The following is a 14,812-nucleotide window of genomic DNA, read 5'->3' as shown; positions in this document are numbered from 1 at the left end:
TTCTGTGGATTACTGGACAAATTATTTCCAGATTTTATTTATCCTCTATGTGAATATACAAGGATGAAGATACAAGCTCTACTGGTGGTCATCTGATGGCATTGGTACCTAATGTGCAATAATGGCTGAGTAAATGAGAGAAAAATGTTAGTGGAAGCAGTTCATATGTCATTCAGGACATGTGGGCAGTTTCATCTTAGGAAAAAAAGGCATGTAGGAGAACATGGTCCAGAATAAGAAAAGGTCTAGAGAGTATAACTGTAGTATTTCCATCTTCCTTTCCTCAGATTTTACAGTAAAATAAGGGCTAGGAAAGTATCAGGAATTATAGATATCCATTTCTATGTTTTGGATGTAAAATACATATCTGAAAACCTCTTTTATATATGTATGTAAGTAGATGTTAAAAAATGATTATCCAAGTACAAATTATTCTGTCATTATATGCTGCCTTACAGAAAAGTCTCAAATAATATTTTACAGAAGCAAATGCTACAAGTTAGTATATAAAACGAATTTAAAATCTACCAGCAAAGAACATGTCTTCACTAGATGGGGAAATTTCTAGAATATTTCATGTCTACCATCAGGTCATAAGACTATAAAGGGATTTCTGAGAAGCAGCATAGAAAATCCTTTCCCAGAGGTTCAGAGGCTGATTCCATTTGTGCTCTTGATATGATCCACTTCTCAATTTTTTAAAATTTTGTCAGTTGCTGGAAAATGCCAGGTTCCCAGATAATAAAACTCAAATGGGTGAATGAGTTTTGTGAATAGTGTATTTCAGTGCCTATAGCATTTTCCTCAGACCAAGTAAGAACAGGATGCTAATCAAAGTGAAATCATCTGTGCTTGTAAGGGCTGTTAAAATCCACAGAATATCATCAAAATGTTTACTGTGTATGTACAACAGCTTAATTTAGCTAATATATACATAATTCAGACATGCCATCAGCAAACAAGAAAATTTGAAAAACTTCATTTTCATCATGAGTTTAGTAATTTTAACATGTATCTAATGTCAACATTGTTCTACCTTGGGTGGGCTACTATGATTCACTTCAGTCCATTTTTTATATTCATTTTGGTTTGATTTTGAACTTTTTATTACTAAGTCTAACCTTAGATTGCTATTATGGCTGGATCAAAACTCTAATCAATCAAACTGGTTTTGTTAAATGTCTTCTAGTGAAATTGCACATGATTAAAGTTTACATTTTCCTTAACAGTAGCTTTATCTGTCACGCTAGAACTCTTCACTTATTGAAAAAAATAAAAGGCAAAAAGACAACAACAAGCAAAAAATCTCTAGACTGCAGTGCACTTGGGAAGCTCATTTTTAGGACTGTTGAGTTCCCTGCTGTTGACTAAACCACTAAATTTCTGATCATTACATTAACTATTAGAGGGCAGATAAAAGCTGCTCCTAACTAGAAGGGTTTGGGTTAATTTGGAGCTGGCTTTTTTAATGTGAGACATTTAAAATGCTTTTTACACATTGCCACTAAATGTTCCATTCCTTGAGAAGCATTGTCTGGTGAGAAATCCTCCCCTGGCTGTGGCCACAGTGTCACTGTGGGGCTGTTTGGCCTCAGGGTGACAGAGCCACATCCCAGCCTGGTCGTTGCTGGCTGAAGATGTAGGTCAGGCTTCCAGAAGAAATCCATCCCCTTCCTTTAACAGATGACCTTCAGGAATAAATTTAAACTGGGCCCCAGTTTTGCATTTTACACGTGTGCACAGACCCCGTATCCAAAATGTGCTTTGGCAGTTATACAAGACTGGAGAGGGCTGATACAGAAAGGGGAACCAGATGGATTCAAAACTCTATGAGCTTTTCTGGGTAATGTGAGAAAGAAGTTCTAATACTTAAAAAAAAAAAAAAAATCTAGTTACCTTCTTTATTAATAGAAGACACTTATTTGTGTGTTTTATTTAGTGTTTGAATTTGCATTGTGTAGCTTCATTCTGACAAATATATAGAGGAAGAGGAAAAAATAGAAACAGATTTTGGACTAAACAAAATCACTGTTTTAGAAACACAGGCCATAGATCTGGTTTCCCTGTGAATTAAGGAATTAGTGAAATAATTGGCAGTTATATTGCCAGCAACTTCAGTCTGGTTTTTGTTTTTAACCCAATGTAATGAAGCTCAAATTACTTTGCTTTTCAAAATCTTTGAAAGCCTTAGAGACTAGTGAATATTTCCCTTTATTTTTTACTGCCCTGTTCATTACTGTAGGAAACAAGTACATAAGCAGAAATCAGGCAGCAACTCTGGACTTTGTGAGAACCCTGGGGGACTCTGAGTGCTTTAAAAATGTATAGGATTTTGTCCACTGAGTCGTTATTAACTGCTAAAGGTCACGTGTTTTGACATTGTCTCAGAAAGTTTTGCCTTTAAACCAAATGACCTCCTGATTTTGGTATTGATTTATTCTTTCTTCTGGAATATGGGGGGAAAAGAAAACAGTTAGAATGTAAGGTCTATCTTGGTTTCTTTAGCAGATATTAAATTGCCAGTTGCACTAAATGTAAGTAGAAAATTGGTGACAAAGTTCCATGTTTCCTCACTGATAGGATTGCATTCTTTCACTATCTCTGTGAATGATTTGTGTATGTGAAAATGAGCTTCATTTTAAAAAAACTTCTCTTTTTGAGTAATCAAATGCATAACTTCAAAGCTCATGCTCTGTCCTACAAAAATGAGGTTACACTAAAGCAGGTTATGTCATTAGCACTTGTCATGAGGTTTATGTTAATTAAATGATTAATTATTTGGGGCCAAAAGAGTAGCATAGAATTTAGAGACCTTTCCTACCTTTGTTTTATATATTTCATCCATTTTAGATACATTCAATATTTTCAAGGTTAAGTCTTGCTGTACCATTGCACCAGAGATTTCTCTAAGTAACTCATTGGTATACAGAACTGAGCAAAATTAAAAAGAGATCTGATATTTTCAAGCTGAAAATAAATCCCCTAGCTTTTTAAACGACTTAATTTTTTTTTTTTCCTTTATTTGTTTTTTCTAGGAACAAACTTCACCCTTGCAGAGCTGGGGATCTGCGAGCCGTCTCCGCACCGGAGCGGGTACTGCTCGGACATAGGGATCCTGCACCAGGGCTATTCCCTGAGCACGGGCTCTGACAACGACTCGGACACGGAGGGAGGGATGTCCCCGGAGCACGCCATCAGGCTCTGGGGCAGAGGCATCAAATCCAGGAGGAGCTCTGGCCTGTCCAGCCGCGAGAACTCGGCGCTCACGCTCACCGACTCCGACAACGACAACAAGTCGGACGAGGAGAACGGTAGGGTTTTGCTTCAGTGTGTTCCTAATTGCTATTCCTAACCTACTTAAAAATGCTCCACTCTGCTTTCCAAGGTGAAGTTTGCGCTTTCTCACTTTGACTAAAGCTGGTTTTTAACGTGTTTCGTGTGGCACCCACATTCTCTGAACACGATCACTTCACCCAGGGCTTTTCTCCTGGGAAGCTGAAAGGCAGCAAGAGAGGCCTCAGAGAAAAGGAAAACAGTTCTTATCTCATTTGCTTCTCCTGTTTGTGCTCCTGTGGAATGTGTTTGGAGATTGTTTACCCCCAGGTGATTGTTTCATTGGATTCTGGTGTGAGTTGTCTCCACTCTTTGGCCAGTCAGGGCCAAGCTGTGTTGGGACTCTGGAAAGAGTTTTCATTATTATCTTTTTAGCACTCAGTAAGTATCTTTTCTGTATTCTTTAGTACCGTTTAGAATATTATTCTTTAATATAATATAGTATAATAAAGTAATAAATTAGCCTTCTGATAAGATGGAGTCCTCCTTATCATTCTCTCCCCTCATTGGGGTTGCCTGCATTTACAATAGCTTTGGGTTTTTTTAGCATCACTATCAGGAAACTAGTATATGTGCATCATATGATAGATATTATGTGTGATCTTACAATTTACTTTTCATGCCATAATCTGTCACAGAAGTTTGTGCTCCGAGTATCTTAAATTATACTTAATGATGAGAAGCAGAAAGAAATTTCCAAAGAGAAATAGTTTTTATATGTAATTTTTCTACACAGCTTGAAGTAATATTAATAATCCACAATGTGCTGATAGCTGTAACAATGATGCTAATTCGTAACAATCAGATTTAATTTTAGGTATTTTTTCTGTGGTTTTGAAGTTGTAAAAACAATTCTTTTGCTCTTTTATTACTGGTATTGGGGGGGCTTTTTGAAAGCAAATCTGTGCATTGGGCTGAGGCAGAACACTTGTGTTCAGTGTAGTTTAAAGTCAAAGAAATGAGACTTTGGGCAAAGCATCAGTCACTTGTGACCAGACAGCTTGGCAGTAGAAGTAGAGTCTGAGTATCCTGTGTTCAGCACTGTCCTCTCAGGTGCACACATCCAAATTCAGGTCCTTGGTGTGGGGCACCCTTAAGTTCTTACCTGGGGAATTTTCTGGGCTTTCTTAGGTTTAAAGAACTCAAGACAGAAAACAGTAAAAAAGGATTTGCAGGAATTTGTCCTCCATCTATAGGGTGATGCAAGTGTAAACTCAGCTTAGTTAAAATGGAAACAGAGGGGTTTGGATCTTGTCGTTCTGAGGAGGTGAAGAGGAACCTCCTTAACATCATGAACCCCCAGAGCAACTGTTCCAGCAGCATGACACCAGCTCTCTTCTAGGCATATTGGGATAAAATTCTGTTTGATACATGTTGGGTGCCTCCCAGAAGAGCATTTGTGTAGGTGTTGATGTTGGGCTCCTCCCTGTACTCACTGGCAGTTGTGTTTGTTTCAGCAGAGTGGGTGTGCCTGGCCTGCAAACACAAGTAACTGCTTGTCAAAGCAAACAGGGCAAAATTACAGTTTATATGTTGATAGGAAGAAGTTCAGCATAGTGCAATTGATTTTGTTTGTAACAACAGTCTTTTTTGTTGATTTAAATTGAATCTTCAAGTAATATATCCTCTCCATTGGCATAGCAGGATACATTTCTTCATCAAAACTAAGGAGGGAATGTGCATTTACTAATAATGGTTTGTACAAGGAAGCTCATGTTTTGAAAAGAATCAGTGACTGGTTAATTGATTTTTCCTTTTAATAATACCATTCACAGAAAATATGACAACTTCCATTGATTTTAGTACAGTTTTGTTAAGGCTTCTGAGCATAATTTCAAATTAAAAACCTGACTAATAGAATTCTGCCATTATGGAATGATTGGCCTTCAGTGCTGTAGCAGGAATTCACTTCTGTGCAGGTGGTTGTCTCCATTTCAGTGGCAGCAGTGTGTCACACCTTTTGTCTAAGAAAACATAATGATCTCAGAACCCACTTTTATACACACTGTCACAGACTGATAAAAGAAGGAGTCTGTTCACTTGTTTTTCATTTTCCTCCCCATAATAAGTGAATTATTCAGTAATTGGAAATACAGTGCAGTGAATCCATTTTTCATGTTTCTAACAATGATATTAATAGGAGAAAGAACAACATGATCAAACAGCAAGCAAGTAATAAGCCAGTATGTGGAATTCATTTTGGGTTTCTGTGAGAAGGGTTTCTGTGTGTTTGGATGTTTTAAAAAAACATCACGCAAGTTTGAAGCAACTGTTGTGTACACAGAGGTGTTAGCTTCAGTAAACTTTTTAGCCTTTCTCTCTCACAAACCCTGGTTAGCTCAAAAATCAATGCTTCTTCACATCACTGATTTTATGAAGTTTTGGGATACATTATCATATAGATTGACAGTTGCCCCACTGGTTCAGCACCACAGTGTGGACACTTACAAAACCATCATTAATTTCTCACACTTGTGCCCAGCAGTGGTTTTCTACATAATAAACACTGTGTCCTTCAGAAGCAGATCAATAACCTGCTAGGTGTTCATCCTGAGAGGAAGTAACAAGAATCTATATTTCAAGAGAAATTTGTACTCTGATATGGTTTCATATTTGCAGGATACCAGCATTAAGCAAGACATTACTTGGTATGAGACTTTACCTATTTCATGCTTAGCAATATTAGAGGGAACTCATGATGCTCACACCTCTGAATTTATTGAAAGGACTGTTAAAGCTTTTTCCCCGATACAGCTCAAGGGTTATGAAAGAGTAGTTCAACTCTAAAAGATTACGATTTTTTTTTTTTTAATATTGAGATCCTATCACAATTTAAACTTTCAAAAAACCCCAAACAAAAAACCGTGCCTCTCGCAATTTTTTTGTATCAATAAATCTATTTTGTCATCTCCAAGTAGCACAGAGGAAGCTTAATTTCTAAAAATTGCTCCCATTCAAATCCATTCACAAAGCTTGTGACCATTTTCTGTGCTTGTAGATTTTGTATGATTTAATTTTATCATAAACCAGAATCCTGTGAACCTTGAAATATTAGCAGGCTTGGAATGCTTATAGATAAATTGAAATAATGGAAGCTCATTAAGTTCCATGTTTTACTTGGTATACTGAAATTCTTCCTAACAAAACACCTTACTGATATTTTTAAAACAGTCATATTTTCAGAAGTCTGATTAGGCTCTAAATTCTTACTGTATCTTGTAGTTTTTGCTGCTGTCTAAATGTGGCCATCTCTTCTTTAGACAGATCAATTCTGAATTTGTTACACAAATCTGTCATCAGATTGGTACTCAACATGATGTACTGGGTTGTGAGATTTAAGTAAATTAATTTTTTTTTGATGCATGCAAATGTGAAAGGCCAGTTAAAAATACAGATCACCTCTAATGTCATGTGCCAGCTTTGGAGAGAGAATCACCTGTGGGGATGCAAGGTGTGAGCTATGGGGGATACAGCACTGCTCCTCAATGCTTATTTTTCTTTGATTAAATCGTGTAACTATTTATTCTGAAACATCATGGCAAACTTCTCAAAAGGATTTCTTTTTTCATCAGTTGCAATGTTCTTTTCTAAGCCTACAGTATTTCTATTTCCAGAGTAAAGCTTAGGAGCTGGTCATGTTTAAGTAGTGACCTTGAAGCAACTGCTCTTTCAGGGTTGGTTTCTTCTGCTTTTTGGTTTCTTTTAAAAGTTGAACTGAAAATTATGTTCTTCTGAACAATATAAAACTTTGGAAAATAAAGTAACTTTTCGTTTAAAAATCCATGAAAACAGAATGATCGTACTTAAGGAGCATTTATGTACAGAATCTTTTTGCAACAGATCTGCAATTTTCTCTTTTCCTGCCTTCACTGTTGTTGAATGACCAGTTACAGGCTGTTAGGAAAGCAGTGAAATTCAAGTGACATAAGGCAGATGGGAGTGAAAAGCTGAACAGACCAATAACAGAGCAGAGAAGAGATAATCTTAGGTAGAGGAAAGGAGGATGGAACAGTAGGATGTAAACTCAGGGCAAATCTTGGTTTGAGTCCTGAAATGAACTCGTTGGCCCAAAGTGAACCCAGAAGGAGGATTTTCAGTTTGATATGAATCTAGATCTTGCTATTCTCCTGTTGTAAAAGAGAAAATTTAGAAATATTGTTGGTGACTCCTTTTTTTTGGGAGATGGTTGTTCCCTTGGCACTTTCTCTACTGGTCTCATTATTGTGTATAATGGATAGATAATGTGCTGCACTGATATTTTCAGGTTCAATATCCAGCAGTGTTTGCTATTGTAGACATACTGGTGGCAATGACTGATTATTTTTTTCATATTGCTTTGGTGGTGCTTTTTATTGTGGTAACTAAAAGTTGAGTATCAGACAATACCTTATGTGCATATCACTTACTAAATGAAAGACTGCCATGAATAAAGAAAATAAAGTTGGAAAAATTATAAGGTAAAATATAAAAAACTGTATTTGTGTTGTACTTCTGATTGAATCTCATGAAAAATAAGGTAAATTTTTCTTTTCTTTTTTCCCCAGGTGTGAAATTTTCAATGGCAATTTCCTACAGTAACTTCTCAAATGCATTTGTAAACTTTAAAATCAAAACCTAACCCACCTCTTAACTGACCTCATAGTTTATCATTGTTTCAGTTTTATGAGCAGTATAATCTGAGCTTTTCCTGGGATGTTGTTGAATAGCAAACTTGGAATTACAATAGAAAAGAAAAGATGTTATTGCATCAGAGGAGTTTACAAAAAGGCACCAGACAGATGACAGCCAAGGAGTTTATTTTCTTACTTCTACTGTCGTAATTTTGACATGTTGTTATCAATATTTCATTTTTTAATTTTTTTTCAGCTTTCTATTTCACACTTCATAATTTGCAGGAAAGATTATAGCAACACTGTGGTTCTACTCTTGAGACTATTTTGGGTTTGTCGTACGCATGCTAATGTGTCTGAGTTGTAAGGGAGTAGAAAGTAAAAGCTTTTTATGTTGTTGGTCCCAGAATTCTGTTTGGGTTAAACAAGTGGGAGATGCTGAAAGTTCCCCACCAAGAAATACTCACTTTGACCAACAGGAAATACTTTCCTTGTTAAAAGGGGATGTTTAAATAGTGGTGATGCAGTTGGAGCAGGTGTGGGTCATTGTCAACTGCGTGTGTGTGGGAAGCATAATATGCCCTCATAATTTTGGGATAGAGTATTGGTATTTTGGGATAAAATATCGATATTTTGGGTATAGGGAACAGCAGGGAAGATGCAGAGTTGCTCTACATGGCATAGTGGAGTGCTGGTTTCTGTAGGGAGAACTGTCTGGGAATGTTGTGCCTGTTTCTCTCCCAGAGCGACCCAGGTAGCTTGGGAACAACAGGAGGCACTGATCTGAGAGAGGAAGAGCTGTCACAGTTGTGAAATCTGTTCCTAGCTGAGAAAGTGGCCAGATGGTCCCAAGGAAATGATGGGATTGAAATGAAATGTCATAGACTCAGAAAATGGCATTGCACATGTCATACATCACCAAGGCTCCTGAAGGAGGAGAGCTGGGGAGGTGAGCTCCTGCATGGGCAGACTTCAGCTCTTCTTCAGGAAGGCTTGTAAAGTACTTTGTAAATGACAAATTTAGAAAGTCATTAAGCTCAGTATCAAAGCTCGGTTGCTTAAGTGGATCCAATTTTGATGTGCTCTCAAAACCTGAGGGCACTTCTGATAGGAAGTGGTTTCCTAATGAGGGAATTGACTAGCAGGAATGACTTTTAAAGACTTAACTACACATAAACTCAATTTGGTCCAGGTAAATGGCTTATGTATTCAGTGCAGAGAGAGTCTAGATGATGGGGTTAAGGACAAAAAGTGGATATGTGGTACTGGTAAACTTTAAAGCCTTGTGTAAGACAGGAATATGAAATGACAGTAGTAAAAAGCTTAAACATTTGTTGCAATTTTAATATAACCCAGCAAGACTGTAGTGTAGGTTGGCAGGATGATGTGATGAATTACTGCTACACTGTCTGGTATATATTGAAAGAGCTCAATAAACACTATCTGGAACAGAGTGCTTGATGATTTTCTAGAGATGAAGGATGGAGATGTGGCAGGACAGCTCTGCTTTGGTGGCCTAAAAGAGTAAACCCAGATGCTCTCTTGACATTGAGTTGCTCGTAGCTGACATTGAGCTCTTGGGCAGCCTTTAGATTTTCCATTCAGGTCAGTGTTGACCTGGGACATATGCACAGGATCTTGGGTTCCATCCTCCCAGAGATACAGGTGTTTCTAGCACTCATGATTACAGGAGGAATGGATGGAATGCTAAAACAAACAAGCAGAAAACCCATTAAAGCCCACAAAAATCTCAAACCAAACCAAAAATTCCTCCTGTATATGGTGAGGTGAGGTCTCACACCATGAATGTCCATGCTGTTCTCCCTGGTTCGTGTCAATCAGGGCTTAAGCACCTGGAAAATTTTCCATGTCCTCGGAGGTGACTGCAGTCCCACATTCTGTGCCCTGCTCTGGCACAGCATCATTGGGCTTTTTGTCCATCTCCCTTTCGAGGGCCAGCTGAAGCTGGATCCTGTTTGCAGTCTCTCTCTTCATGATATTTTTTTTTGATAATATGAATGTCCCCCTCATAATCAAATGAACTAAGGCAATCAGGAATTGAGACTGAGGAATTGAAGTCCAATATTTAGCCAGGAAACTGAGGAAAACAGAAATATGGGCTGGTGAATTAAGGCTATCAGGAAAATACTGCAGCAGCTGGGTGCAGAAACTGCTGAGGTTAGCTGGGATCTTCCTTTTTCCTGAATTCTAAGGAAAGAGCTTTTGCCTGCAGCTGTATCTACATCACTGTGTGAAGGTCACAACATGGAGAGCTTTAAAAAAAACCTCTCAAAATAACCACAAGATTTTTCAATTATTATTTAATCATGAGCCTTTCCATCTAGTAGAGAAATGATGAAACTGTTTAACAAGAACTCCATTACAGCATATTATTCAGTTTGTCAATTATTAGTTTTATAAAAGAAAACTTAGATGATATAGGTCACCCATGTAAGCAAGCAGCAGCGCCTTTGTTCAAACCATAACTGAGTTAGAATAATGCCTTTTTATTCTTTTCTCTAAAAGAGATCTGTGTCTGATAAAGTCAATCCAGCTTGGTGCTAAATGCATTGTGTGTGGCTGATGAATGATAAAACCTTTACAGGGAGGTTTGCAGGTTTGTCTGTACTTGGTGTTTAACTAAATTTAATAAAGTGAAACAAAACCTAAGTATTTTACTTGTACTTTTCCCTTGTAAACTGAAGCACAGATCGTAGGAATCCATACTCTGAATGTATTTTGTCTTGCCTTTCAAAATGAAAAATTTTACCGAAAGCTTCCTCTAAATTCATCACACCCTAGACTGGTACCTTTCCTCATGTACGGTATCCCACTATTAATAATGTCTCTAATTACAAATACTTGCATACTTCACTGATTAGTGCATAATTACATCAAGGTACACACTGCTTTTTCCAGTCAATACTTCATTTATAAAGCTCAGCCTTAGTCTGGCCAATCAGCCCAGGTGCTGCAGTGAATACCTGCTGTCACATGTGTAAAGTGATGTGTAGGTGGCTATTTAAGTGTCATTACATTTTCTAAATATTTCGTGGGATGTGCTTTGTGTTTATGCTCTGCACTCAGTTCTTTCCAAGGAATCTGTCAGCTTGTCGAAGGCAATGGGTTTGAATTGATTGTTAATGTGATGTTGAAGTGTCATGTCCTACTCAGGTAGGATAGAATTCCCCTTTGGATGGAAAATGGATAGGAAAGGTTTCAGATGTATATATTAGAATAAATAGAGATTTTTGACAATAAATTATCCCATAACTAATGAGTTTCGAAAGATATTATCCATTTTTTACTCTCTTTTATTATAAAACTTTTTTCACTTGGTTCTTAAGTAGTAAGTTATAAAAGATGCTTCCTAAGTTCTGTTCCTTAGGTCAAAGGAGAGAAAATCTAATTAATAAGCCAGATTTTGTTGGTGGTGGTGTTTGGGGTTTTTTATCCATAAGATGTTCTTTTGTGACATTTTGCAGGAGCTCCTGGCAGAATTGAATGGCTTCTGTCAGATACTATAGGAGCAACCTGAAAATTAACTTTTTTCTTTTCTTTTAATTTCCTTATATTTCACACAGGTTGAAAACAACTTTCTGCTTAATTTAAGCTTTTACAAGTCCTATGACACTCCTTCCTTGGCAGTCATAAGGGAAGTACTTTTATCTATTTGTTGAGCCTCTCTGTAGCATTTGAAATCGCTGACTCTCTTCTCTACACTCTTCCTGTAAGAAGCTCAGGGGATGATTGGCAGTGATTCAGGAAGGCTGAAGCTCTGCCTCTCAAATCAAGTGAGAGGTTTCTTGTGAGCAGCTGTTTGTCCACTTGCCTGTTCAGTCTCTGGCTCGCAGACCTCTCATCAAAGTTCTTCAACACCTCAAAAGCTGTTGGTAGCACCACAGGGACCATGCTGAAATCTTAACCATCTGTGAACAACAAACACTATCTCTGGTAAAAGTAGAGGACCATTTTTTCAATTTCTATTTTGTCTGTCTGATGGTTAAAGAACATCAGATTAGGCTAAGCCCATAAAAGAAAGATGTGATGATACTGGGGAGATGCAAGTACCTTGAAGAACTTGTCTTTTCCTAAAGTTACCTGCTCTCAAAGGCTTGTTACCATTGTTCTTGAAGTTAAACCCCTACATTTTTCAGCTTGCAGTAGGACTCCTGTCCATGTAACAGATTTATGTGAAGTTACTTTAAATGTTTTTCCCGGCCCAAATAATTGACCCCCATTAGGTGCCTCTCCTTGTCATCACAGGGTGCCATTGCTGTGATTCCATGTTGATGTGCTAAACCCACTGATTTTTGGAAGAGCCACTGCTTCTGTATGGTACCACTCCTTTTAGTTGTGTAAAGAAATGGCAAGAAAAGTGGCTTTATGGCAAAAGAGCTATGTGTAGATTGAAAAAGTAGTTGGAACAACCCAGTGCTAAAACAGGGCTGTTTTCCTGGTGTCCATTTGGGTTTCTTACATTTCCTCAGCACCACTTACACTGTAGTGGTGCACAAACTCATTTCTTACCCTGGAAATAACCACAAGTTTCTGGATGGTCAGTACTGTGCAGCAGAACAGCACAGGTGTCAGAGGAAGAGACAGTTTTATTTGTGAATAAAGTCCCAGAAGGAGCTGTAGCTACTACAAAGTAAGCTGCCAGTGTATTCCATGCTGGCTCCTGGAGGCACCTGCTCTAATACTGAATATGTGTAAGATCCTGAGACTTACAGTATGTACTATTTGTTCATTAGTCTGTGCTTTCACAGTGATTGTCCATCTGTGCTCGGGTCTGAAAGAGAGATTTACACAGGCTGGACTCTAGGAAACATGATTCCTGGAATGTATCACAAGTACAGTTCATCCCCAGAGCATATCAGACTGTATTTAGATGCAATACCAACTCATATTTACACCTTCTGTCCTTTGATATTTTCTCTGGGCTCCCAAACACATAATGCAGCAATCTGGGTAAATGAAAAAAAAAAAAAAATGAACTTATCAAGCTTGATTTCCTACAGGCTGAGATGGAAGATGCTTTGGTAGTTTTTTAGTTTTCATTTTATTAAGAAGCATGCTAATATTATTGAGGGCCTTCAAATAGCATCTCTGTTGCAGCTGAGCAGCTATTCAGTGGGAAGGATGACTTTTGTGGTTTCTGAAGTTGTTATAAATATCTCAGGAACTGCTGACTGTTGGAGTCATTCAGGCTTTTCAGTAGCACGTTGCTGATGGGAGAAGATCATCACTGAGTGGGTGAAATTGTATTTGCCTGAAAGTCCAAGGAGCCCATGGAAACCAAAACTTCCTTGCCTTGTTTGCCCTGTTGAAACTGAGATACCATCTTGTAAAAAGGCATAATATCATTCCATTACAGCAACATGCCTGTAGGCAAGGCACAATATGTGAGCATCATTTGTTTGCTCAGAGCCATGACTGTCATTCAGAAATATTGAAAGGTAGCAGTTGGATTTTTTCACACAAATGGTTAAGGGACTTTTCTCAGCATCAAATTAGCGTTCAAGAGTGAAAATATAGCTTCTGTTTCCTCAGATGCTGAGTTGTAAGAATGAGTAATCGTGATTCCTGGGGGAATTTATTTTGTTTTTTTAACTTGAGTGGCACGAGATAAATAGGTTTATCAGTTTTCCACAGAACACTTATATTTAGTAAACTTGAAATGAGATGAATTACAGTAAAGTTACTCCTCTTTCCAGTTTTCTTCAGGAGGGGAATTATTTTAAGGAGGCATGTGCTATTTATACCTCCCACATAATGCTGTACCCTGCAGCTATATCACACAGTGTGGATATGGACAAAACAAGGGATGGCTGTAATTGCTTAAGTGACTGGAGTTTGTTTTTTGTAGTTCTTTTATTTTTTTCTTCCTATTTAAACTACTTTTTCTCAGTGAAACAGGACATGACTGACTCTTGTGTTCAAAAGTAGTTTCTGATCAGTTTTGTTCAGTGCACAGAAAGCGTGGGGCAGGAAGGGTTGGGTCAAGGTTAGGACTCTGACCAGAGGGGCAAAGCCAAGAGGAGTCCAAGGAGGTTCCAGGTTTGGGGCAGCCAGTGGAACACCACATCTGTGAGGCAAGGAGCAATCTGCCATCCCAACCTGCTGCTCCCCACGTGGGCTGGGTGTGCTGCTCTGCAAAACAGCCCAGAGCAATTCAGAGAATAAGTTCTGAAAGTTAATATCTATATAAATTCTGGTTCACTTTAAAGCCTCTTTTAGTACAGCAAACTTTCCAAGCTGTATTTCTGAAGCTAATAATATATGTAAATCAGTTCGTTTCCTTCTTTCACAGAGTTCTCTACATTTTCAGTATTAAATAGTGAAATAATAATCCTTATGTGCCCAGTCCTGTCAATATATCCCTGGGCAGCTTCTCAAAGGCTCCTTGAGTCTCAATCATCTATATTCATTTGCCAGTTCTAATTTTCTGGATAATTACTGCATATTTCAAGACCACTTCTGTTGTGATACTTAGCCAGATTTAATTCTTTCAGATACTTTATTTCTTAACCTATAATTTGACTTCCCTGAGAGTATTTGAAGATGGGTATGCATATTCAGTCTAGTCCTACATTTTGGGATTGAATCACACTCCAAGTGTGTCCTCTGTCTCAATCAGGACTCCCTGTCCTGTCCCTTGAAGGCTCCCTATTTGTGAGCTGAATGTCCTTCACAGCAATAAGGACACTTTGTACATAATGGAGGCCAGCATCAGCTCTTGTGGGTGACAGAGTGCCATCTAATCTTTCCAAATGAAGGTTTCTATTCATTTAAAGCAGAATTTCTCATATGTTTTCACTTTTTTTTTTTTTTTTTTTTGTGGTGTGGTTTGAATTAATTAATTTAAT

General features: G+C 37.9%; 1 protein-coding gene across 15 annotated transcripts in view; it reads left to right on the top strand.

Moving 5' to 3' along the window:
* TENM2 (teneurin transmembrane protein 2) overlaps positions 1-14,812 on the top strand; it is an 883,055-nt gene that overhangs the window by 431,126 nt on the left and 437,117 nt on the right. For all 15 annotated transcript variants that reach the window (XM_071443114.1, XM_071443122.1, XM_071443121.1 and 12 more), the window contains one exon: positions 3,036-3,311. In XM_071443114.1, coding sequence (XP_071299215.1) covers positions 3,036-3,311 — 276 coding nt within the window. The remainder of the gene's footprint in view (positions 1-3,035; positions 3,312-14,812) is intronic.

The sequence above is a fragment of the Agelaius tricolor genome, unplaced genomic scaffold (genome assembly GCF_023055355.1).
Source record: "Agelaius tricolor isolate 1412-34295 unplaced genomic scaffold, bAgeTri1.0.p SCAF_18, whole genome shotgun sequence".
Taxonomy (NCBI): domain Eukaryota; kingdom Metazoa; phylum Chordata; class Aves; order Passeriformes; family Icteridae; genus Agelaius; species Agelaius tricolor.
The sequence above is the reverse complement of the archived record's forward strand: the minus strand, read 5'-3'. Positions and strand labels throughout refer to the sequence as shown.